The sequence below is a fragment of the Hippocampus guttulatus genome, chromosome 12 (genome assembly GCF_054856545.1).
Source record: "Hippocampus guttulatus isolate MCC_2025c chromosome 12, RoL_Hgut_1.0, whole genome shotgun sequence".
Lineage (NCBI taxonomy): Eukaryota > Metazoa > Chordata > Actinopteri > Syngnathiformes > Syngnathidae > Hippocampus > Hippocampus guttulatus.
This window is the reverse complement of record NC_141272.1, coordinates 3,278,166-3,303,112: the sequence shown is the minus strand read 5'-3', so window position 1 is coordinate 3,303,112 and position 24,947 is coordinate 3,278,166. Positions and strand designations below refer to the sequence as shown.

Here is a 24,947-nt window from a genome sequence, read left to right as displayed (position 1 = left end):
CAGCTCGACCAATAGGAAAACAGAAAGGAATAATTTGCGGAAGTAAGTCTGAGCGTGTCGTTTCTGAACTGCAAGATACATTGTGAATACCATCATGGTTTAGGCCGGTTATAGTCGTTCACGATATAGTTTTTTTAAATTATACATTATACATTATTTATTTTGTATTACTTCTTGTTCTTGTAACGACTTCCCGGTCAAGTTATGTCCAAATCGAGGACGAAGTACCGGAAAGACAACCAGTCATTACAGTTGCCAATCTACAAGCATAAAGCTAAACTGGTACAGGCTGTGAAGGAGAGCACTTTCTTGGTGGTCACCGGTGAGACTGGCAGCGGGAAAACGACGCAGCTTCCACAGTATTTGTACCAAGCAGGTAAACCACTTGCTGTTACTATTACTTTAAGTGTAATCATTGTGTATTGAACTCTGATCACAATTCCGGTGTTATATGCACACCAGTTTAGTTTATGTGGTGTGTGATTGTCATGTTTCGTCGGCAGGTTTTTGGAAACATGGCAAAATTTGCATCACCCAGCCCCGCCGTGTGGCTGCCATCACGGTGGCTCAAAGGGTTGCCCATGAGATGCAGTGCACTCTGGGAAGAGAGGTGGGCTACCAGGTGCGCTTTGACGACTGCACGACGCAGGTGAGCAGGCATCACCGAGCCACGCCTTGCACACGGTGTTGCGAGACAAAGTGATGTGACGTTCGCATTTGATTGATACAGGACACGGAGTTGAAATACCTGACGGATGGCTGTTTGCTCAGAGAGGTCCTGGCAGACCCTGGACTTTCTCACTACAGTGTTGTAGTCTTGGATGAGGTCCACGAACGAAGCCTGAACACTGTGAGTTTCCACATCCTCTCGAGCAATGAAGGAGATGTAGTACCACCATGAAATTCAAGACTGAAGTAAAAAAAAAAAAAAGCAAATAAAGTGATAATTTTAAGGAGTGATGTGCTTTATTATTATGAACTCTAACTAAGCTATAGCAATTGTCATTGTAACGCTAGCATTCAATTATGCTTGTAATATTGTACTATGCCTTTTTTGTTATTGCTTGTTGCATGATTTTATTCTTAAGAAAATACCAAAGATGGGCATTTTACCCTTTTTTGTATTACTTAATACTAATTATTCTCATAGTATTTGATTTTGTTGTTGTTCCTGCGGTCTGAATACCCCTTCATATTCTACTCAGCTTGGCTGTATCTATAATGACTGTTTTGAGGTTTTAGTTGATGTACACGCTGAGCTAGAGTTTCTTTTTCATTGCAGGATATCCTCCTGGGTTTGCTGAAAAAAGTCTTTTCGAATCCAACTGAAGCTATGAAGGGCCGAGCTTTCCCACTAAAGGTGGTAGTGATGTCCGCCACCATGGAAACAGACAAACTTTCCGCCTTTCTAGGTGACTGCCCGGTATTTGCTATCCCTGGAAGGACTTTTCCTGTCACGTGTACGTTGGGCACCGCCGTGGGACCTAAAGACCTACAGAGCACGGGTTATGTGAAAGAGGTACACCGTTGAACTTTCAGTGAAACAAAATGTTTGTATTTTGCCCCTCTTGTGGAGCTGTTGCTAAAATAGAAACGCTTGTTGGATTGAGTTTTGTTGAATTTTTTAAAAGGTTTTTTTTTTTTTTTTTTAAAGATCAGGATTACTGATGAAGCTCTTTGTTGCTCTGCAGGTTGTCTCTCTGGCCCTGGATGTTCACACTAGTGAGAAGGCTGGCGACATTCTGGTGTTTTTAACAGGTCAGATCCAGTCGTCGCTTGACATATGAATCAGAAGCCCGTTGACATCAAACTGCGGTGATCTATCCATGTTTGACAGGTCAGTTGGAGATCGAGCGGGCGTGCGATTTGCTGTTTGAGAAAGCGGAGTTGATAGACTACCGCTATGATGTACAGGACAAAACAGTGGATGGACTACTTATTTTACCCCTCTATGGTTCCATGCCAACCGGTAAATACATGCAACAGCCATCATGCACTTTGTTTTATTCACGATATGGAATATATTATTTTCTTGTGTAAATACGGTGGAACCTTGAATTACATATTTTCTGTGGGGTTTTTTTCTTTGGAGTTGATTTTTTTAAAAATTTTCATGGTCCGACATTTAGCCCTCTGGCACTGGCCCTGTATATCATGATATAATAGGATAGGTTTCACTGATTTCAGATTAAGCGTTTTCATACTGTATTATTCTCATTTTAATCCTCCTCTCAGAGCAACAGCGGCAGATCTTCCAGCCTCCTCCTCCGGGAATAAGGAAGTGTGTGGTGGCCACCAACATCGCTGCCACATCTCTCACCATCAATGGCATCAAGTGAGCACGTTGCTTTTATGCATCTGTCACTGTCGCGAGCAAAGTAAGATGCCATTTCATTTGCCAGGTTGTGTTTTCAGGTACATCATAGACAGCGGCTTTGTGAAGCAACTCAACCACAACTCCAGGGTGGGCATGGACATTTTAGAAGTGGTACCCATTTCAAAGTGAGTCCTATCTTTTTCTTTTGCCGGCAACGGCAGATTAATGGACTTGGTGATTTCCTGCCGTTAGGAGTGAAGCTCTGCAGCGAGCAGGCCGGGCTGGAAGAACCTCAGCGGGGAAGTGTTTCCGCATCTACACCAAGGAATTCTGGGAGGAATGCATGCCCGAATATACAATTCCAGAGATCCAGAGGACGAGTTTGACTGCAGTGGTCCTCACTCTCAAGTGCCTGGGTGTACATGATGTCATTAGGTACACCTAATGTGCATTTCTACGTTACACTAATTTCAAAACAAATTGTGGAAATCCTGTATTTATTTATTTCACACCATCGCTGCGGTCTCGCCATTTGCTAACATGTCACAGGTTACATTGTTTAGCAGTTGTCTTTTCTTTCCAAGGTTTCCGTATCTGGACCCTCCAGAAGAGAGGTTTATCCTGGAGGCACTGAAACAGCTCTACCAGTTTGATGCTATCGACAGGTTTGTTGGTGTGCTCTTTGCCTTTTTGGGTATTGTTAACACAACAGTGCTAGCTGTCACAAGGGGCTTGTTGTCTGCCAGGAGAGGTCGAGTGACTCGCCTGGGGGAGCTAATGGTGGAGTTCCCCCTGCAGCCCGGCCTCACCAGGGCCCTGCTCAAAGCTGCCTCGCACGGCTGCCAGGATCTGCTTCTCCCCGTGGCCGCCATGTTGTCTGTAGAGAACATCTTCATCCGGCCTGGTATTGTTTCTCGGCATTACGTGCCAACATGATGATGAAACCCAACCATAAAATTGAGTGTTTTAAAAATACTAAAGGGGGCGAATGTCCGCTATTCACGGAAGACAGGAAGACAGGGGCAGAGCCTTGTAGTGAAAAGCAAAATTCTGCATGTAAGTGATCCCCCACCAAAAAGCTTCAGATTGTACTTTATTTGCTGATAAGCCGGCCAATTTGTATTTTTATCCAAATGAAGCACCGCAATATATTTCAAGAGCCAACCCCTTGTTTTTCCCCACGGAAAACGCTTATTAGCTTTGACTTGAATGTGCCTACTTCATCTCTCATCCAGGCCACCCTGACAAGCAGAAAGAGGCCGATCAGAGTCACAGAGCACTGGCGGCCAATAACGGCGGCGTAAATGACTTCGGTACACTTCTTAGTGTGTTTCAGCAGTGTAAATCCAGGTACTTACTGGTCATACATCCTTTGTTTTAGTCGTCTAGGTCTATTTTTCTTACTCTCTTGTCTTACGCAGCGAAAGACCGTCAGCGTGGTGCAAGGATCATTGGATCCACTGGAGGGCGCTCAAATCTGCCTTTAGTGTCGAGACTCAGCTACGTGACATTCTCCTCCGTCTGCAACAGGTCCTGTCCAGCACTTATTATCTAGTAGCTATGGTAACTCGTGCTGCTTGTTATTAATCTTGTGTTTATTATTCCAGAGGAGAGATTTCCCAGTGGAGAAATTCGATGGCAATAAGAACGAACTCTTTAGACGGTGTCTGTGCACAGGATACTTCACCAATGTTGCCAGAAGGTAATATAAAGATTTATAAAATTTCCCATTGAGGTCAATTATGTTTTTTAATCATTTATTCCAAAGCCCCAAACTTGACACTGTAAAAAAACCTAATGTAATCATATTAATTCTAATACCAGGACATTATTGACGTTTCCCCTTGTCGTCACACTACACAAGTAAACAAACCTTGTCCAGGCAAAGTGTAAATGGCTTGAATGACATTGGCTTTTTTTCTCTATTGCCAAAGCTTAAATGTGTCAAGTGTCAGTCATATAGAAGACGTTACTTAAAGCTAAATTGCTTGGAAGTGAGACGGAACACTCGCTGTAATTTACATGTCAATATGTGAGTTGATGGGGGGGGAAATTGACATGGTGGAAATTCAAATATCCCTGTTGCTCATTGAGGAACTGGCTAATAAATGGAATGTTCTGTTGCTTGGATTAAGCGGCGTGCAAAGGAGTGTGTTGTATTAAATTATGTTGAGCAGTACACAGTATACTGCAATTGAGACTTTTTTTCCATGACCTTGACTAGATCTGTTGGAAAGGTATTTTGCACAATGGATGGTCATGGGTCCATGGTTCACATTCATCCATCATCATCGGTAAGATTCTTAAAATTCTCTTTAGAACCACCATCTCTATTCAGCCCTCCCTTTATCTACTGTAAATGATCCCTTCTCTGCCCTTTTGGTTCTCAGTTGTTCGACAAGGAGATGGAGCTGGATTGGATTCTTTTTCACGATGTGTTGGTGACATCACGGGTGTATGTCAGGACAGTGTGTCCCATCCGATATGAGTGGGTGAAAGATCTTCTGCCCAAATTGCACGAGGTCGACGTTTATGAACTAAGCAGCGTGGCGCGAGAAGAAGTCACAGATGAGGAGATGACCAAGTGGGAGACGAGGGAGGCTGCCAAAAGGCAATCAGGTCTTTAGGATTTTTTTTTTTAGACGTCTGTATTTAAGGTAATGGCCACTTTCTTGCACGTGTTGAGTGTTGGTGTGATCTATTTTCTTTCAGAGATTTCTGCTGAGGATGCCTTGAAGAAAGTGGAGAAGCGAAACAATGAAAGTAGCGTCAGTGAGGCACGCGCTCGCTATCTTGAGCGGAAACTGCAAAGACAACAGAATAAAGTTGTTTGAGATTGCGCTTGTTACATAGTGAGGAGAAAAGAGTGTATTGCCGGTAGTAGAATATAAAATAATTTCCAAAACAGGTTGCCATATGCATGGATGTAATGGACCTGATTCACGGTGTCCAGTTATGGTTTTTTTTAAATAACATACTGACAATAAATATTTTTGATACATTTTTAATAAAGCTGAGATCTATCCATCCCTTTCACTATGTGATGTGCCTGTTTTTTTTACCAGGGTATAAACAAGAGATGGACTAGAAAATGTTCAAAAACAAATTTATTTTGAACGAAGGAAATTTGGAGAAACCTGATTTTCATTTGGCAGCAATCAAAATAAGCATAATTATAATAAAAACTGCCTTAAGGAAAGTAAACATTTAGAACTGCCCTAAAGATTGCTTCATCAATATGCAAAGGAAGTACCGGTACATTGAAATATTGCAGAAATATTGTACAGTAGAGGGACGTGTGTACAGTGAGTGCCCGGTAATATGTTCACGCTCCTTCAAGCTGTTTATTGCCACTCCCATCTTAGGTTTACAGTCAAACCTGACACAAAACAAAGAGAATTGGATATTATTTATTTCAAACAACCAGCCTGAAGCCTTAAAATGGCCCGCTGACTTGTGAATGTCACATGACCAAACCCACTGTGATGTCATTTGTCAACTTGAACACATAAAGAAACGGTTTGACTTGACTTCGCCGGTAATACTATAATGGAAAATGACATGCGGATGGTTAGCTTTTCCATTCAGTGAAGAACGCTTCACTCATGTGAACACAAAACATGCAAAACTTGTAGACAGATAACATAACTCACACGCACACAGTATATGCTTTGTCCTGTGTGAGACATGAGTAGTAATACATCTTACTAACTCAGTGAGAGAAGCAGCAGTCTTTCTGTCTTCATGACTGTGGTATTATACTACCTCCTGGTGGCCAGGGTGAACACAACATAAGGAGCAGAACAATTCATTGGACTGCAGCATTAAATCATCAAATATGTTCTATTTAAAAAGCGTCTGGTGTATTGTTCGGCAAAAGACAATTTGCTACCCACTAAAATCTATTATTCGACAGCGGGGATGCTGTGGATGAGCCCCACAAAACCTCTAACATGACCAGCGTCCCTCCACCTTTGCGTGCCACTCTCGTAGATAATTACAGTATTAAGAGGATAGTGTTGGCCCACAACTGACTAGTAAAATGCTTTGTTAAATGAAAAATGTAGTTACGGGTTATTTCAGAATCTGTATTCATTTACTTCGGTAAAGGGGACGAATCATAAGTATCGGTACTGTACTTGGTTCATCCAGGTGCTCGCTTGGTCATGGTCTATGTACGTCACGTCCGGCTGGAGTGCTTGCGCGGCTCCTGTGTTGCCGATTTGCCTGCCTACTCGACAAGGAGGGGACTGCGTCACGCAGCGCAGGACTTTCGCGCAGAGGAGCTGTGAGCAACAGACAAGCTCACCTCACTAAACCAACAGAGACGGGTGGTTTAATATGTCCACGAGTTGAACATTATTTCTTGCTCTCTCTCGACGCTCTCGAGTCCACCGAGTCGCGGTCCGGAGGACTTGCACTCTCTCTCTCTCTCTCTCTCTCTCTCTCGCCCCCCCTCCCACTGGCTGGCTTCGGTGACAAACCGAGCACGCCGCCGCCGCCGCTGCCGCTATTGTGAGAAGAAAAACAAGCTAGTCGGCTAAGCTTGTGTGATCATTGACAGAGTTCAATACACACAAGCCGAGAGTGATAACCGGCAGAGGGAGCCTTGTGCAGTCATACTTGTGGAAATCTTCGAGAAGTGGGAATATTTCACAGCGGAGGTACGTAATAAAGTGGGGGGGGGGGGGGGGGGGAGGAAGAAAAACAGCGTGCTTGGTAGTAATAATAGAACGCTGGGACGAGTGAGGTGACTAGCTCGCGTGCTAACTAGCTGCTAGCTCGGTGGTTAGCTGCTTTGTTTGTGAGTAAATGTCACGCTCGCCGTCCCCCGAAAATGTGTGGTGAACGACCAGGCCTGCCCTGGTGGGAAAAATAGTTTCAGCATGGGGGACAATTATCCGCTTTCTGGACGCCGAGCGACACTGTTCGCTGACCCGTGTTAGCTTAGCTCGTAGCATCCACGCTAAACGAATGAGGACGTGTTATGGGACTGTTATCATGCGGCATGCTTTTTCACAAGTTCATATACAGCACCTCTGACTCGCGTAGCCGTAGAAGTACACTCCGTACCATTCGGGCGGTTTCCAGAATGACCGGTAACTGTATTCTAACTGCTGCTTTTCGTCAAATCATGTTTTGTCACGAAGACGGCAAAAGTTTTGATGTGCTCCATATGTTTAATAACGTAAAACCACGTAGTATTTGTCCACATTAGAGCCGAGTGAAATTGCCTTATAATAAAATCTGCCACAATGACGCTATTCGAAACGAAAGTTTTGTTCTTTAGTACACTCCCCAAAAATGGCATTTGCTTTGTTTTTAAGCCTCAAAAATGAACTTTGATGAACTTTCAGAGAAATACAATATGAGAAATACATATTTTTGCTTTACCGGTAATATAAATTGTCTTATTCATCCACACCGCTCATTTTATAAAAATGTACATGAACCACGTTCTTAAATTTAACAATCTTTGGAATTTCTTTAAAAAAAAAAAAGAAACATTGAACAAACAGCTCCAAGTCCTCCATGATAACTAAATTCAGGAGAACTGCTCACATTTGGACAATTTAAGTGGAGTTTTAGGGCAATGGATGTCATTTGTAACATCACAGTAATTTGACACGTTGACCCGGCAAACCCATCAGAATTGTGATCCATATGAGCTGATTGGTATTTTTTTTTTTCTGAAACTTAAAAATAGGGATTTCCCCAGTAGCAGATGAAGCAAAATGATCAAGGAAATACAGTACAATAAAAAAATGATTATACTGTTTTACTCTTAATTAGATTTTTTAAATTATTATTATTATTGTAGCCAATATCAGACAAAAATGTTCATCAACATTTTTTCGGGCAGAAAATTTAGATTTCTTACCGCCGTTGCATGCACCTTTTTGTGTAGAAATAAGATCACGGCGGTAAGAAAACAAGCACGGCCAGACTGACTAACAGGTTAGCCAGTTAATGGCCAGCCAACTCTACATTCTCATTCGCCGGCGCCCATGCCACTCGCCTGGCGTTTTAAAGCCGTGCACACCCAAAGTTGCAGATACTACAGTAGAAAGTGACAATGACAACACTAAGTGGATACAACTACGTCACACGTGCACATTCTGTTTGATGCAAGTTCAAAATAGCGAGCGACCTACAGTATACATTTTATTCCAGGGCCCAACCCCTCTTCCCCCGGACCGAGAACAGTTTATAATGATGGAGGCAGATGACTGATATTTGGAGCCAATATTCACATATTGATTTATTACACAAAAAAAATAAAATAGTTTAAAAAAAAAAAAAGATTTGTCAAAATATTGAATAATACAAACTCCAACACTGTGTTTGAATGTCTTGTGTTTATTAAACAGCTTTTCAGATTTACAGCATGTTTAAGTTTGTTTTTTTTTAATTCTTTTTATCTTAGGCAAAAGACATCTTTGTTTTCCATTTCTAACAGGAAGTGCAATAAGGAGCTCCTGGGCTCGGCACCATGTCTTGAAGTTAAATCAAAACCTGGTCTATCCCTCAGGCAAAAAAAACATTTTTATTCAGTTGATTAATCGGTGCAACAATCTGTAGAGCACTGAATTCTTAAAATATTTGATAGCTGCAGTTAGACAGTTAAGGCAAGGCAGCCTCTGTATTGGATGTATGTATGTCATATTTGTGGCTTGGAAGCACATGAATATGAATAAAGCTGACTTGACACACTTGGGTCAGAGGATCAAAAGTTTCCAGCGTGTTGATAAATCAAGTAACACATATTTGTGCACCTTGTCAGGCGAACTTCTTTCATGTTATATGGAAAACAATGTGAAAACTGCTGTCCGTTTCTTCGCAGGAATAAATGTACTAAATTGGCAACACTGACTGACTGTGCGTTTTTAAATTACAGTAGCTCCATTCTGCCCTTAGCCGTGTTGTTGCTCTCAATGGAAACGCGCTTTGAACGAGAGCTGCGAAAAGAAATATTGTTTTTAAAAAAAAATGTCAAACTCGGAATTAATCAATGACATTGATTAAACACCCAGCTCAGCCCTAACTTACATTTTACCTTTGACCTAATTGATTGGGAGATACACTATGATCATTGTGGCAGACACTAATCGGACGCCAGTGACATTACATTTGATCTCTTGCTGGCACTGCTTTAATGATATTAGTATCTACTATTTATAACTTGACACTGAGGGAAAAAAAATGTTGATGAGGTATCACTGGTGAGCACTTTCCCATCGTGTTGTCATAAATGTCAGATGGTCAGATAGGAAGTAGGTGGCGTGCACACTTCAGCACTTTTCTGTGTTGTGGGCTGCTGGTTGGAACGAGCCACGGTAAGGACATGATTGCAGTACAGTAGTTGTGGAGAGCCTTCCGGCGCAATTCACAGAAAGTGTCCTTTGTGCTGGCAATCAGATTTGCTTTATGTGTTCACATACGCCTTCCCCGGCCGAACGTTAACTCGTTTTACCACAGCCCGAACCATAGAATTAGCCGCACACATTTAGTGTGTACCTCTGTTTCGTGTTGATCGCCGGTACCTGATGTTATCATTTCGTAGCGCATTATATGTCACAGTCGTGGCCATTGAGCAGTTTGTACTTTTTGTATTGGCTCTGGAACAGCATTGAGCTGGCATTGTAGCATTGCTAGCTGATGTCATACAGACACTAAACTCCAATGACGAAGTGTTCGACTTAAGAGGACAGTGCATACGGTTGACAAGAGTATGAGAAATATATGACATGAGAATAGTTCTATTTTCTATCACTCTAACTTGCAATATCGCAAGAAAACGTATGTATGATTTCTGAGTCATTCAGATGATTGAAAGTAGAGATTTTTGAAGAAACTGACAATGCCAAATGCCGTGGTGTACTGTAATAGGCCTGGAGAGAAATTTGCATTAAAGAGTAAAGATGTAATCTTACAAGAGCAAAGGCACATCATGAACATAAAAGTAAAAACTGAAAAGGTAAAACTTAAAATGTTGAGCTTCTCGAAATATTTTAAATTTATTGTTGAACATTGCAAGGTGTTTTTTTTTTCTCATATTTTGCATTTCTCGTAATTCTATGACTTAATTCTCATGATATTTTTGTTTCTTTTCAGTGTGGCCCTAATACTGTACATCGAGTCACAGTTGTAAATTAAGTCAATTAAAATCCACGTGTCCCTCATGTTAGGTGTTGGGGCCATTGTCTTCTCAGACACACGCATATGAACTTTGCTGTCAGAAATGATGACAGAGACCTACTGCATTGCTGACCTTGTATTTTTCCTCTCCTTTTCCTTTTCCAGGCATTTTAGACGAGTGTCAAATCGGAGTCGTCGTCACCATCTCGAGCAGTTTGAACAGTTTGCACCAGCTGTCTGCCGCCCCCTCCCAACCCAGACAGTCTTCTGCCCCAGCATGAATGAAGTCGGCGTTGTGAGAGAGGGATGGCTCCACAAGCGAGGTACTGTATCATTAATGTTCCTGTGTATACGCAAATTTGTGTGAATTTCTGCCAAGCTTGCCCAGAAACGTGAGGGGGCGGGGGGGGGGGGGGTGCTCGCTGATGAGCAACACGTGATTCGGTCTTCGCTGATTCGAGTGTACATTTGTTCTAATCCTGAATCCAGAAATACTTTTGAGTCAGACAAACATGAATTGGGCGCTGCTATTGTGTCACTAGGTGAGTACATTAAAACCTGGAGACCTCGTTATTTCATCCTAAAGAGTGACGGCTCCTTCATCGGCTACAAAGAGAAGCCCGAAGTGTCCAGTGATCACAGCCTGCCACCTCTCAACAACTTTTCCGTCGCAGGTCGGTTCCGCATCCCGGCTAGTGGATGTTCTGTTGAGCTTTGGATGTGTGTCTTTCCGTTCTTTGGTCCCCGACACCCTTTCGTCTTTTTATGTGGTGGCTCCGTGCTTTGTAGAATGTCAGCTGATGAAGACCGAGCGGCCCAGGCCCAATACATTTGTTATCCGCTGCCTCCAGTGGACGTCAGTTATTGAGCGCACCTTCCACGTAGACAGCAACGAGGAGAGGTATGTTTTCAACGCAAATCCCCCCACCCCCCAGTTAAAGTTTGAATGCTTCCTTGTGATTTTCAATTGTTCACTTTCTTATGTTGTTCTTTTTGTTTTTTTGAGGCAAAATTACATTTGAGCCTACTGACTGTCGTATAAGCGGAATTAAAAGTCCATAACCATTGCATTAATTTACATTTCAGAAGAAAAAGCAAATGACAAGAACATCATTCAAAAGGGACCCTTCAAACACAATCCTAATTCATTTTAATAAAACCTTTCAAATGTTTGTCAACTTAACATCATTTAACATTTACATCTCTTACACAAAAGGATTTAATCATTCAATTGATGAATTGCCCGGCCCTAAATGTCATGTAAAACACCAATAGGCGACTTCACGTATGTTTTGGTCATTTCAGATAAACATGGCAACCAATAGTCTGCAGTGCAAGAAGTTACCATGGAAACGTAGGAGTCGATAACTTCATTAAGTGCTCCTTCTTGTCACAAAGCATCTAAGTCAACATTCTTTTGTCTAAAAAAATCTGGTCAGTGCTGGCTTAGACCGAGAGTCCCATCAAGACAATGGGATCAAAAGTAGGAAATAGAAACCTGCCTAAAATAAAAAGAGTGTTAAGTGTCTCTTAACAGGTGCAATGCGTCTGCCCCTGCGTGTCACCCGACCAGCTCCCGGCAATAATCTCTGACTGTCGAAACACCAAAATACAGTGCGTTTTTGTGAACATTTTGGTGAGAATTCACATTTTAGGAGCTTTTAAGACATATGCTCCACTGTTCCAAGTTCCGCTGTAATTGAATGGAGATGTTTGTGTTTCAATCCTACCTTGATTTGACCATTGACAATGTTATCTTGCGCGAGTCCCAAGTCGCAACAGTGGAGTAACGCATGCTCTTGAACGGAACACAGCAGGCCGAGATGACTCATTGTATTTTAAAGGCAGGGAAATCCATTTCAGATTGCAATAATTACGTTTGTGCTCAAAGCAGAATTTGTGGCTAAATTACGCCCAACTACAACCGAGCGGGCACTTTTTGTTTGTGTAACCTTTGCTAAGTCTGAATAACAAACTTGTCTTAATGAGCAATTTTGACAGGTTTGTTTTTGGCAGTTTTTTTTACCAACCGTTTTTCACTTCGTATTCATTGTTACTGTTAAATATATGTCACACTCCACTTAGTAACACATTGATCATGGGGACATTTTTATCTGAACCTGAGGAAACGTTGTCATTCAAATGTGTTTATGTCCACCGTTTGTTTCAGGGAAGAATGGATGCGATCGATCCAGGCAGTGGCAAACAGCTTGAAGAGCCAGCAGCAGGACGAGGAGCCCATGGAGATCAAATTTGGCTCGGCGAGTGACAGCAGCGGCACAATGGAGATGGAGATCGCCGTGTCCAAATCTCGCTCAAAAGTGGTCAGCTCACGTCATATCGAGCTTCGTGCTTTCAAGCCTGTTGATTCACGCCAAGGGATTATTTGTTGCTTGGGCGTTTGGTCATTGTGGCTTCTCTGCCATCGCCTCAGCAGACCATGAGTGATTTCGACTACCTTAAGCTCCTGGGCAAGGGGACATTTGGCAAAGTGATCCTGGTGAAGGAGAAGGCTACGGGCATGTACTACGCCATGAAAATCCTCCGTAAAGAAGTCATCATTGCAAAAGTTGGTATTCTACAAATGTCTTCTAGAGAATGATTGCACAGGGTTTAGAACGTGCTTTAGTGTCTTAAATGATCACTTTTGCTGCTGAGGTGCCGTATTTTCACGACTAGATGGCACACCATATGAAGAAGGGGATTAGAATGGGTGGAAAAACTGTTCCAAACATGCAAGTGACTCCTGGCGGGGGAAATAGTCATGAAAATGAATTTGCTTTCATCTTGTTTAACGTCACTTGTCCTTAATCTGAATGAAGAGATGCCGATCCCTTTTGAGGCACTCGCTTCTCACCATGATGCTAACTCAAGCTTGTCACTTGCTTATTTGGGCAGTTTATTAACGGCCTCAAGTGGATTCACTTAATTGTGCAGCCCCTGGGACTTTACCACAACACCACCCGCCTGTTCAAGAGAAGTGGCATTCGTAAAGCCGACGTTTCGAGAAAAAGCTGCCGCGCGTGACGCAAAACAACACTTTGTATGCGATTCATTTAAAATGCATTCCAAAAAAAAGTGTCGAAGATGAGGGTCCAGTGATGTACATTACAGCTCATTCATGCCAATGTTCATAAATCGGTTCATGCTGTTTATTTTGATTGACATTCAGCGTCTTACTGATTAGTTTGCACGTGTGCTCACGCTTGCGACATGTACAAAATGTACCTTTGCTTCAGGATGAGGTAGCGCACACGGTAACAGAGAGCAGAGTCCTGCAAAATACGCGGCATCCCTTTCTCACAGTAAGTCACCAAACCCCCAGATTTGCTCTCCACAATCCAACTGTCGTTTGTTACCTCAATGACGGTGTAACGCCAGTGTTTTCCTCTTTTTACACAGACACTAAAATATGCTTTTCAAACAAACGATCGTCTATGCTTTGTGATGGAGTATGCAAATGGGGGAGAAGTAAGTTATTCTCTTTTTCCTCACTCACAATCGTGTTTTTGAAAGATTACTCGTCAGTGAACCAAAAGAAGTTTGGTGACCTAATTTGGAGTCTTCTTTAAATCCAGTCTGATGTGTCTTGGTTCATTTGCAGCTCTTCTTTCACTTATCCCGGGACAGAGTCTTCACAGAAGACAGGGCCCGATTCTATGGTGCAGAAATAGTATCGGCACTGGAGTATCTACACTCATGCAATGTTGTTTACAGGGATTTAAAGGTAAGGTGTCGCGCTGCCGTATATTTAATACATTGATAAGGAAGTGAGCAAAATTTTGGTTAATTGACTGCAGTCATTTTAAGCATACGTTTTTTTGGGGGGGGGGGGGGTTGTGCTTTAACCCCTGAACTAAGCTTAACAGTTTTGTGTGCTCGCACCTTTGCTTTCAAAATTTCCTTTTTCGTGCTTGTAATTGTGACGTAACCTTAACTATTAAGCATGTCGTTCAAGAATACGTTTAGTAACATGAAAACACACACAAACTCATATTTAGATTTTAATTCGCCAGGTGGGCTATTGTTCAGGGTATTATTATCATCTCCTGCGCTCTTCAGTGCATTCGTTGTCATTTCGTTGACTGTTACGAAGTTTTTTTCATTTACGTTTTTGTCATTTAGTTGTCGAGTAACTTGACGCCTTTTGTTGTTCAGCTGGAAAATCTCATGTTGGATAAGGACGGCCACATAAAGATAACAGATTTCGGCCTGTGCAAAGAAGGCATCACAGACGGCGCCACCATGAAAACCTTCTGTGGGACCCCTGAGTACCTGGCACCTGAGGTAACCCCGAACAGTTTTTACAGCGATATGTTGTTTTAAAATAAACATGACATGAACAATTGAGCACAGAATCCAATGACGCTTTTGAGAACCTCCCTTCACCTTCACTCTGACAGGTACTTGAGGACAACGACTACGGTCGCGCTGTGGACTGGTGGGGTCTGGGCGTGGTCATGTACGAGATGATGTGTGGCCGCTTGCCCTTCTACAACCAGGACCACGAGCGACTCTTTGAACTCATCCTCATGGAGGAAATCCGCTTCCCCAAGAACCTGGCACCTGAAGCCAAGGCGCTGCTGGCAGGCCTGCTCAAAAAAGATCCCAAGCAGAGGTTTGTTCATTCGTTTCCTACAGCACTTTTCCTCCTTAGAGTTGCCGCGGCATTGTAGCCCATCCCACCTGAATTTGGGCAAAAGTCTGGGTCCGCCCTGGACTGGCCGCCAGTCACCCCACACTTCTAGTCGCCCCTATGGGAGAATTTAGTGTTTTCAGTGAACCTAATGTCCGTGTTTTTAGAATCTGGGGGAATTAGCTGGACAAAATTCACATTCGCACAGAGAGATAATACAAGCTCCACACAGAAAAAACTGAGATTTGAAAAGCCTAAAATGGTTATTTTAAGGACTAGGTAAATGGCGTTCTCTTTTGGCAACACGGGCGCCAGATGACGATCCATCTGTTCCCATTTGGTGCACTGCAGCTTGTCAATAGAACTTAATTAGTTTTACATCTTGCCTTCAGCCAGCGCATACGCAGTAAACCGCATTATTTCAGCTCTGTTCCTTGATTTGTTTTGAGGCGATGAACAAGGATGCCATTTAATGTTGTTTTGGAGGAGGTTCAGCGTGTTTATCTCACTAAAATAGTGTCAGGGCCCTTTGCCTGCAGGCGAGGAAGGTACGAATTAATTTGTCTTGAATTGCCCGTCAGGGAACAACGCATTTTTAGTGTGGTGTTTACACGAGCTGTGAGGTCACACTTTTGTTTTTGTGTGTGCGTTGTTTTAAGGCTCGGAGGCGGACCTAACGATGCCAAAGAAGTGATGACTCACAAGTTCTTCACCTCCATCAACTGGCAGGATGTCTTAGAGAAGAAGGTGATGCACTAAGAAAGGACTGGCATCTTTTTTTCTTTTTTTTTTTAACCTTTTCAGTCAAACATACTCTGAATGTCAACACTGCTTCGCTTGTTTCTTCTGCACAGCTCGTCCCACCTTTCAAACCCCAGGTCACCTCGGAGACGGACACGAGATACTTTGACGACGAGTTCACAGCACAAACCATCACAATAACTCCACCAGACAAGTGTAAGTATCCCTAGCACGGTCACACCACTGCTCGCAAAATTTGTCATTTCAACACACAAAATGACTCGGCAAAATAACCTTTCAACACCGATGTGGCTGATCTAGTTTCATGTTTGTTTGGCTTTGTCATGTCTTTTTTTTTTTTTTTTTTTTTTTGTCTTTCCAGATGACAGTTTAGACCCCGAGGACTCAGATCAGCGTACACACTTCCCTCAGTTCTCCTACTCTGCCAGCATACGAGAATAGTGGCTCAGACCTTTGACCAAGCAGGCAGCAGGCATGCTAACACACAACCCAAATCTCACATTTGCACTTGCACTGCTGAGGACAAATCGAATGACACATGCACACACACTAACTGGCACAAGACACATTTTCATCTGCTCTTTTACCCAACGCCCCCTTCCCCGCTCATCCAACATGCATACACACACATACACACACACAGACCAGCAGAGAATCATGTACACAATGAACACGCAGGCTGTGAATTTGCAATTTTGCGAGTGATGGACCTCGGTGGGGTTTTACGAGAACAGGCGGACAACTTCATCTCCGTACATCCTCTCAGGGGCACCCCGGCTGCAGTACACTGGGCACACTTTGAAACCAGGTTCTGCCAGCAAGTACCAGCTCGATACCAGCCGTAGACACACAGCCCTGACGCTTAGACTGCATCTTGCATAGATACATTATGCATACAATTTTTTTTTTAAACCAAAAATTTGAATGATGGAAAAGATATTGGGTGATAATTGACCAATTTTAACTTCCTCGATTGTTACAGTTTTAAATATGAAGCCATATTTCTGCTTTTTTTTTTTTTTTTTTAAATAAGTGCTCTTTCTGGAACTTGCTGTTACAAATCGTGCGCGTGTGAGAGAGAGAAAGAGAGACAGACACAAAGAGAGGAGAGGATAAGATTGCCATATTTGTGTGTGCATTGCATGTGTCACTTCCGAATGAGCGTGTGAGAGAACCGTTTTTGTTTCACAACCATCCATTTTGTCTGTTTTCATGGATGCTGAAAAGTCGGGCAAGCAAGGACACTACACAGTGATGGCCTTCTAAAGGGAACAAACCTGTTATTTATGAAAAAGTAACTTGCGTGGCTCTTAAATTGTATGGCTTAAAAAGAAAATGTAGCTGTGTGTCACACTTACAGTCACTATGGCCTAGTTCAAGGCCAGTCCAGTACGCTATGAAAGGCAACTTGACCCCAGCAATTCACCACCATCAGTCCAGTCATCTTCACTGCCAGGCGTACTAATCAATGACGCCTTTTACATCTGTTTTTCCGCCCTTCTCCCACATTGATATTCTGTATAAACAACACCGGCATGGAATCGCGGTCTACCCAGCAATTTTCTTCCTTGCGTCGCATCAGAGCCATAACATGGGTGTGACGCCACATACGTTTGTTTCTGTCGCGAAAAAAAACTGCAGTTGTGCTGAAAGCGATTATCGCCGTCTGACAAAGTTTTCTTGATCATCGCACCAGACACAGGAGCTGTTGCAGGCAATGGCCTGCTTCGCTGGGTTCTGTATAAAAGGTAAATGCAGATCAAAGTAAGATCCGCTGTAAGGGCTCTGATGCAGATATTTTTGCTAAGATTTCTGTGTAGAAGAAGAGCCTCATTTCGGCAGATGTATAATTTAGTCACGTCAGGTTCTGGCCAGATTTTATATGAAATTGTGTTCATATTCATTTTGGAGAACATGCTGGCTAAAATTTGTTTTTTTTCTAAAGGAAAATCAATTTGTTTCGTTGTCATTCTTTGTGTTTTGTTTTCCCCGTTGTTCGTATATTTCTAAAGAAAAATTGAAAAATGTCATGTTAAGCATACGTTTTACAAAATATATATTAAATTGTCTTCAACTGCTTTCTTTTTTTAAATTTTAATTTCTGTAGTGAGCAAAACACAACAAAAAAATAAACACAACAGCAAATGAAAAAACAAAAGTAGCCGAACAAAAATCTTAACACAACAGCAAAACAAAAATAGATCAACAAAAAAATCAAACACAACAGCAAATAAACACAAAATGAGACGACAAAAACATCTTAAACAGAACAGCAAATCAAAAAATAAGACAAAGTGAAACAAATCAGCAAATTACACAAAACAAAAAAGCAGCATGATGGACTGTTGTCCCTCTTGTCCAAAAAGTGAGTGGTCTGATCAATTGTGTGTGTAGTTTTGATTTGCTGGCTTGTTTTTTCTAGTTTTTTTTAACTTGTTTTTAGTTCTTTGTTGTTGTTGTTTTTTTTTAATTTGCTGTAGTGTTTTGTTCAGAAATTTGTTTTTATATTTTTTGCATTTGCTGTTCTCCTCTATTTGTTTGCTGTTGTGTTTTGTAATTCAGAGCTACTGCAGCTTTCCACCGGACACTTCTGATCACACTTCATCAGAATTGTTTTTGACATATTAAACAATAATGGAAGCCAGACAGGTAATTGACTACAAAACAAACAATCACTAGGCATCCTCATGACCTTTTTAATTTACTATCATCCTTTTTGTGAGTGATGGTGTGATTGTGAGATGTTTGAGTGGCAGTAAGAATTTGTTTGTTTTTTTTTTTTATTTTTTGAAATGGGTGCATCAGGTGCCCTAATGCGGATGAAGACTTAATCCAGGGGGTGGGAACCTTCGGGCCTTGGGCCATGCAATTCGAAAAAAAATTAGTTGGCCACCCACATGCTCTTGGTTCGACTCTCGGATTTGCATATTTGCGAATTTTTTTTCACTGTTTTTGTTTTGGGGGGTTTTCCCTATCCCCCCTCCCAAAAAAAAACATCCACTCCCCTCATTTTGAGTGGAAAACATATTGAAAGTTTATCCGTGAACAACACCCCCCCCCCTCCACGCACACACACAATGCACATCAATGTGCAAATAATTATGTGTGGATTTTTGCTATTCGCTGGCCCCTTGCAAATAGTGGCGGTCGACTGTAAATCCCCCTCACATGGGTCCCAAAATAACATACAATAGTTCAAAATCGTCCCTTGATTGCGATTATTTTTCCTATAAGCCTTAATTGAAATGAAAGCGCCCCTGGTCGGAAATGCTTCACCAACCCTGCTGTGATCGAATATCTTTGAATCTCCAGTTGACAACTGCAGCACCTCGTTTTACCGGCTCATGCGCAGCCGTCACGGCCTCTAGCCTAGTGTCCCGCTTCAGAGTGGGCCACCATCTGGACATCAGAACTACTGCACTGATGGGACTCCACTGTGGATTTGCCTTCATTTCCTGCCGCGGCCATAAGGGGGCGGTACTGAACTTTTTGGGGATGCTTGCGGCGTGTGGGTGGGAGGACGGTGTTGAAGCCATATACAAAACCTCGCTGCTGACCACGCTTGAAATGCTTTAACGGCTGAACTAGTGGACCTCTCCTGTAGGACATACGCTGGCACAACAAGTGCCTTCTCACTATTGTGTAAATGGCCAAAAAAAACAATACACACATTGATGGAGGATGCAGCATAGGTAGTTTGGGAAGTGCGCGGCTTTTGTAGAATTTGACTTGCAGCTTTATCTTGCTTTGCTGTGTATTTGAATGTGATCATCAGTCACGAATGTCACACCGGATACTGATGTAACATGACTTGATTTTTTTTCTCCCTTCCGTTTTGCTAATCGCAATTAGTTAAAGCTCAGAGAGCTGTTTCAAAACGTATTTCTAAAGGCAGGAAATTCCTACTGAACAGTACCAGCCTCTCATTTGCAAGACAATGTAATGGGTGAAACCTGCTAAGCAGCTCATGACATTTGCAATGATAATGTGCCAGTAAACATTTTTACTGAACCAACCTGTGCGTGTGTGTATTTTAAATACAAATTTGAACCATTAAATGTTCACTTGAACTTAATTCATTTATTATAATGAATGGGTTAGTCATTAAGTGCACAGTACACAGAATCACATCAATTTTAATGAGGGAAATATCAACTCGTGATAATTCCAGCCATCTAGTTCATTGTATACGTCTTTTGTTTGAAGAGCGTCTTGTGACGTGTCACGCTTTTTAAGCACTTTCACATCAAATCACGCCGTCTGCTGGCGAAACTTAGTACTACACCCATCCCACTCATTTCAATGTGGTGGATGTCTGTTCACCACAACTTTTGAATCAGTGACCAAGACACTCAGAGCCAACGTCAACTCCGCATTTTCAGGGCTGCTGAACCCGTGTGATGAACGTCCGTGTCTCTAGAACCGTCTCTTTATCCGAATGGATGTCAGATGGTCGTTCCTAATACCTCCACCGCAGTTCAGTTAGCTCCGCCCCGAGTGATTGAGAGTCGTTTTTCGATGTTCAATAAAGTGTTAAAAAGTAACAGTGACGTCATAAGACGGCGAATCAATTAAAACCACCAAGGGAATATTTTTTTAAAAAAAAAACTCGCTTTGAATCCATGGAGTCGGAGTCAAACGTTTAGGGACAATCACGTCAACGCTTCGAACTTAACTCTGCAGTCAGAGCTACTCGGAGTGTTGCCTACCCTTGGTCAAAGAAGATACATAAAAAATATACATTAGCTGAAATGACCACTTGAAATTCAATACAATTATTTCTCAAATATAACGATAGGTGAGAGCGGATGTCGTCATCTGGCTCCTGGCCTGTGGCGTCACCATGCCAATCATTCCTGTCGAGACCACCTGAGAACCTTTATAATTGGCGCCAGTGGAAGCGGGCGATGGCGTCTCTTCGTGTTGCAGGCCTCCTTCAACTCCCGTGCGTAAGTAGCTGCAGTGGACATGGCCAGGACCAGTTTCTGCGACTCCAAACCTCTGCTGGACTTACACATGGTGAGTTTGGACTCGAAAATACACATCATAAATAATTTCGTGACGCTCCACCCCCACCGAAAATGTTCATGTTATAATTTCGTGAAACCTAAACTGAGGTTGCAGTTATACTTTTTTTTTTTAAATGTCGCCTGTTACTCATTTAAAGTAAATACTAAACGGAACTTAATCAGTATTATATATTGTTGTTCGCGTGCCTTTTATTGCATGAGTCGTGCTTTCCTGGCTATTAGTGACTTGACACGCGAGGATTTACGAAAACATTTTAAAACTATGGCGCGAAATCGGTCTTCTCCAAGACGGGACATTATTGTCTGGATCAATACCAATTACGTAGCCAGTAGTACAACTTGTATTCATTAATTTTGGTTTAAAAACAATACCCTTCTTGTCTCCTATTTGTTTGATCCCTCAGGTGGACGAGAGGCGAGGCCTCATCAGAACTTTGCCGACTGTCTTTGGGCCCGCAGATTGCTGGCAGCCAGTGGAGGTGTCAGAGTCCAGATTGGTGCCTGAAAAGAGGGAGCCAGGACCCAGATGGGTGTCTGCCCTGCCTTCACTCTATACTGTACAGAACTTAAATACATTTTAGGATAACGTGTCACAAATGTTACCATGAAGCTTTACTCATGTAGACCCAAGTCTTGATGCATATTTTCACCCAGCAATTTGTGATTTTATTTATTTGGGGGGGGGGGGGTATGAATTGTGCGCCTCCGCTGTAGGAGGCAACCTATAACTATCTTTTTATACAAGACTGTACTTTTTCTAAAACACATTTTTCTCTTTGCAGGACAGGATATTATTGGCCAAAATGAACAGCATCTTTGCAGGGTTCAGCGATGAATTGTGGACCTTATCATCTGCCAGCATCAGTCCTGCCAAAGGTGTTCAAGCAAAATGAAGGAGCTCTGTTGTTGAATGCAGTGCTCATTTGCATGTACTTTTCTCTACGTATCCGCCTTTTGATCCACACGCAGCAGATGGATTTCTGGAGGAGCCTTTGCGTCTTTACCCTCGCAGCCTGGCGCACTTCCCCGGCCTCCAGGCGCTGGTGCCCAGCTTGCTGCGCCATGAAGTGGAGATAGCCCTCGAGAAGCTGGACCTCACATGGGATCGCACGTTTGCCTGGGAAATGTTCTTAGACATGATGGTGAGGCTGAGCTGAAAGACACATTGTGCATTTTATTTCATTTATTTAAATTTAAAACTGCTACCTGATGACTTAGCATCATTATGGCACACAGAAATGTCCGGAAAATATTTGCGGTGGTTTAGTTTCACACATGATGTGTGGGCAGGCATTGCGGAGAACTTTATCGTCGTAAAAAGTCAAATTTTCATAGCGCTTTTAAACATAAATGAGTTTCTCATTATTTAATTTCTTTTATTTCAATTAAGGCTTCACTTTCTTATGTGTGCAGAGAAGTCAAACTTGGCACTCTTTGCCCAACGCTGAGCTGCCACGACACTTCACTGATGCCACTCGAGCCGTCCTGGTCGACTGGCTTGTTCAAGTCCATGTGAGTCTACGCAGCCTCGAATGCAAGAATGCCAAAACCTACCAAAACGGCTCGTTTCTATTTATTGCGTCGCTCGTCGCTTAAAACATTTGAGAAGGCGTTTGAAGATGATGTAGGACAGTGTGTGTGTGCGCCGTTGTCATTTCCAGTGTGTTTTATTAACTCATTCACTCCCAAAGACGTTTTTAGACGTCTTTTCAGACTTGGTCTAGAATTGGCTGGTACTGAATGAGTTAATCAAGCCATCCAAAAGTTTAGCTAATATTGTAGATGATTCACTCAAAGAAACGATGCCGAAATGTAAGCCGCGTATGCACGTTTCCCATCAGGAGTTGATGCACTTCCAGGAGGAGACGCTCTATCTGGCCATTCACCTCCTCAACCGCTCCCTCCGTCAGGTCAAAGTGACCACAGCCACCCTGCAGCTCCTCGGCATCGTCTGCCTCTTTCTGGCTGCTAAGAAAGAGGAGTGCCTCCTCCCTGAGGTATGATTACTCGGGCCTCCGCCGGTGTTGGCCGGTTTATTTGAACGTGACCATGTTCCCCCTTCCTCAGGTGTCTGGACTGTGCTACCTAATGGATCATGCCTACACCAAGCATCAGCTGCTGCGCATGGAGAGAAAAGTCCTCACTGGGCTTAAGTTTAACTTGTCATACTGTCCCCCTTTGCATTTCCTTTTGCTGCTCGCCTCCATTTCCCGCTGCAGTGCTAAGGTGACTGTTGATGTTTTATTTTAATGCCGTCAAGGTCAAATCATGAGGTGTTGATTCGTTGATTAATATTAGATTTGTTGGAATATGAATAAAGCAGCAAAATCGATGTTTTTATCCATCTAAGTGGCTGACCATTTTGTTGACTGAAAATGACATCACACTCAAATAGTCACATGACAAACCCAGGAACGGGTCAGCTGTGATTGGTCGTTACCTGAGCAACTGTGATGTCATTTTCGGGTTGACAGTAAATGGCAAAATGCCCCCCCCCCCACCCCCCGAGATGGATAAAAACTGATTTGATTTTGCTGCTGAATTCATATTCCATAAAAAGGCACATATCGAAGTAGAGAGAGTCAAAAGAGCGAGGGACTGGGGCAGTTCATGTACGGTGTGGCTCTTTATTATAATGCAGTAAAAGTTGTAGCCCCGAGTACGTGGCCATCCTTGTACTACAGTATCGTATGCAAGACCGCATTAAAAAAAAAAAAAGTGTCATCACTTGTGATCTGTGCCACCAGATGGTGTGGATGGCTCGCTACCTGCTCGAATTGTCTCTCCTGGAGGGTCGGTGTGTGGTCTTTCTGCCCATGCAGTTGGCGGGGGCGGCCCTTTGCTTGGCCCGGCAAGTCCTGCAGGAGCCCCTGACCCCAGAGGGCGAGGCCGCCTGGTGTCTAGCCTCCGGCATCCACGCCGGCAGGTATGCGGCTATTTGTGTTCCCATTGTTCACAGTCGTTGTTTTAATCGCCGTCTGCTTTGTTTGTAGTGAGACCGTTCTCCTGAGAATAATGCAAATTCTGGCTGCCGCTGCAGCCAGAGCGCTCGTTCAAGAGACCTGTGCTACTTTTATCAAGTTCTCCTCCCCGGAAACCATGCATGTCAGCAGACACCCTGGTCTTAACAATACCGCTGCGCTGCTGGGCGTGTGCACTTGACTTGCGCTTGTGTACGAAGGAAAGATGGTGATGATACCCAAGTCCATCTTGACTCCTTCTGACCTGGGGAGGAAGAAGGGTGAATAATATGATAACAAACATTGTTACTAGCAAATGTTTGCACCCATTTTATGATCGAATATTGCAGCTCATTTAGAAAATATTTGAAATTGTATTCCTGTCCCGTTTTGTTTTTTGTTGTTTTTTTTGTGGAGAGAATGCGGGCTGTTTGTGAAATGGTTTAACTTTTAATGTAAAAAATAAAGTGTCTGCTGCAAACTACTTTAAATTGTAGCCCAACAGAATTCACAAATATCGTCACAGCGTGCTCGAGCTTTGTGCAACGTTTGATTCAATGCCGTGTGGGGAAGCAACTGTCCTGAAATGACCTCTCAGCCGCCTGTGTGCGTGCGCATGCGCACACAGGCGGCTTGTTTACGATGGCGCTTTGTGCATTCATGCGGCAGCTTTAGGATCTGCACAGCATAGGTTATTTTCCTTTCAGATCTCAATGCACAATCCACTTTCAAGCTCGCCGCTTCCAACACTACAGAAACTTGCCAATTTTGGAGTTACAAATGGCGTTGGTTTGACAGTTCAGTTTCCATATTCGTGACGTTCACCGAACTTGCAAACACGTTTATCACAACCTACGCTATCTCAGTAGTCGAGTTATAATTACAGGACATTTGGAAAACGCTGACGCCGGAACAGAGCGTACATTGCCCCATGTCCATCCCTTTTTGGTTGTTCTTGAAAGACTATCTTTCACTTCCGACTTTCGTCCGTGGGCCAAGCTATGATTGGTTCTTGTAGTTGTCGACAGGACCAATGGGCGTTGAGCTCATTTACGCAGCTCCTTGAGGCTGGATGTGGGTTCAGTTCGGGTTACGCACCCAGA

The 24,947-nt window shown here is 42.9% G+C and overlaps 3 protein-coding genes and 1 long non-coding RNA gene across 8 annotated transcripts; 3 read left to right on the top strand and 1 right to left on the bottom strand.

The window, feature by feature from the left end:
* The first annotated feature begins 27 nt into the window (after nucleotides 1-27).
* On the top strand, nucleotides 28-5,353 carry dhx40 (DEAH (Asp-Glu-Ala-His) box polypeptide 40). 3 transcript variants are annotated; one of them, XM_086125882.1, is made up of 18 exons: nucleotides 28-376; nucleotides 504-649; nucleotides 731-850; nucleotides 1,283-1,519; nucleotides 1,692-1,758; nucleotides 1,838-1,969; nucleotides 2,236-2,335; nucleotides 2,416-2,502; nucleotides 2,570-2,752; nucleotides 2,902-2,982; nucleotides 3,064-3,221; nucleotides 3,299-3,373; nucleotides 3,553-3,667; nucleotides 3,739-3,847; nucleotides 3,925-4,019; nucleotides 4,542-4,611; nucleotides 4,708-4,936; nucleotides 5,030-5,353. In XM_086125882.1, exons 1-18 carry the CDS (start codon nucleotides 205-207, stop codon nucleotides 5,149-5,151), a joined length of 2,298 nt encoding a protein of 765 aa, XP_085982008.1. In that variant the 5' UTR covers nucleotides 28-204; the 3' UTR covers nucleotides 5,152-5,353. The 3 variants fall into 3 exon arrangements, with proteins under 3 accessions (XP_085982008.1, XP_085982009.1, XP_085982007.1); XM_086125883.1 differs by lacking the exon at nucleotides 3,299-3,373; XM_086125881.1 differs by lacking the exon at nucleotides 3,299-3,373 and having other exon boundaries at nucleotides 2,902-3,221.
* Nucleotides 5,354-6,534: 1,181 nt separating this feature from the next.
* On the top strand, nucleotides 6,535-19,869 carry akt2 (AKT serine/threonine kinase 2). Of its 3 annotated transcripts, none has more exons than XM_086125196.1 (14): nucleotides 6,535-6,981; nucleotides 10,622-10,779; nucleotides 10,999-11,130; nucleotides 11,246-11,357; nucleotides 12,627-12,780; nucleotides 12,894-13,025; nucleotides 13,696-13,761; nucleotides 13,859-13,927; nucleotides 14,061-14,183; nucleotides 14,615-14,743; nucleotides 14,860-15,074; nucleotides 15,752-15,839; nucleotides 15,947-16,049; nucleotides 16,216-19,869. In XM_086125196.1, exons 2-14 carry the CDS (start codon nucleotides 10,734-10,736, stop codon nucleotides 16,293-16,295), a joined length of 1,449 nt encoding a protein of 482 aa, XP_085981322.1. In that variant the 5' UTR covers nucleotides 6,535-6,981; nucleotides 10,622-10,733; the 3' UTR covers nucleotides 16,296-19,869. The 3 variants fall into 3 exon arrangements, with proteins under 3 accessions (XP_085981322.1, XP_085981321.1, XP_085981323.1); XM_086125195.1 differs by having other exon boundaries at nucleotides 6,536-6,981; nucleotides 12,891-13,025; XM_086125197.1 differs by lacking the exon at nucleotides 6,535-6,981 and having other exon boundaries at nucleotides 10,626-10,779; nucleotides 11,043-11,130; nucleotides 12,891-13,025.
* An 851-nt stretch (nucleotides 19,870-20,720) lies between these two features.
* On the top strand, nucleotides 20,721-24,263 carry ccnp (cyclin P). The gene is made up of 9 exons (XM_086125493.1): nucleotides 20,721-20,873; nucleotides 21,289-21,441; nucleotides 21,667-21,760; nucleotides 21,854-22,026; nucleotides 22,298-22,396; nucleotides 22,726-22,881; nucleotides 22,952-23,110; nucleotides 23,632-23,810; nucleotides 23,878-24,263. Exons 1-9 carry the CDS (start codon nucleotides 20,823-20,825, stop codon nucleotides 24,044-24,046), a joined length of 1,233 nt encoding a protein of 410 aa, XP_085981619.1. The 5' UTR covers nucleotides 20,721-20,822; the 3' UTR covers nucleotides 24,047-24,263.
* Nucleotides 23,498-24,891, bottom strand: LOC147196964 (uncharacterized). The gene is made up of 2 exons (XR_015102465.1): nucleotides 24,701-24,891; nucleotides 23,498-24,109 (listed from the first exon to the last, which is right to left on the bottom strand). It is a non-coding gene; the product is annotated as an uncharacterized LOC147196964 (long non-coding RNA).
* Between the last annotated feature and the right edge of the window lie 56 nt (nucleotides 24,892-24,947).

Bases quoted from the DNA above. Each gene is read 5' to 3' on its own strand.
- dhx40 (XM_086125881.1), top strand. From the start codon at position 205: ATGTCCAAATCGAGGACGAAGTACCGGAAAGACAACCAGTCATTACAG. The intron at 650-730 runs GTGAGCAGGCAT...TGATTGATACAG, and splicing joins TTGACGACTGCACGACGCAG to GACACGGAGTTGAAATACCT. The intron at 2,503-2,569 runs GTGAGTCCTATC...TCCTGCCGTTAG, and splicing joins GAAGTGGTACCCATTTCAAA to GAGTGAAGCTCTGCAGCGAG.
- akt2 (XM_086125195.1), top strand. From the start codon at position 10,734: ATGAATGAAGTCGGCGTTGTGAGAGAGGGATGGCTCCACAAGCGAG. The intron at 11,358-12,626 runs GTATGTTTTCAA...CGTTTGTTTCAG, and splicing joins GTAGACAGCAACGAGGAGAG to GGAAGAATGGATGCGATCGA. The intron at 15,840-15,946 runs GTGATGCACTAA...TCTTCTGCACAG, and splicing joins AGGATGTCTTAGAGAAGAAG to CTCGTCCCACCTTTCAAACC.
- ccnp (XM_086125493.1), top strand. From the start codon at position 20,823: ATGGCCAGGACCAGTTTCTGCGACTCCAAACCTCTGCTGGACTTACAC. The intron at 20,874-21,288 runs GTGAGTTTGGAC...TTGATCCCTCAG, and splicing joins CTCTGCTGGACTTACACATG to GTGGACGAGAGGCGAGGCCT. The intron at 21,761-21,853 runs GTGTTCAAGCAA...ATCCACACGCAG, and splicing joins CAGCATCAGTCCTGCCAAAG to CAGATGGATTTCTGGAGGAG.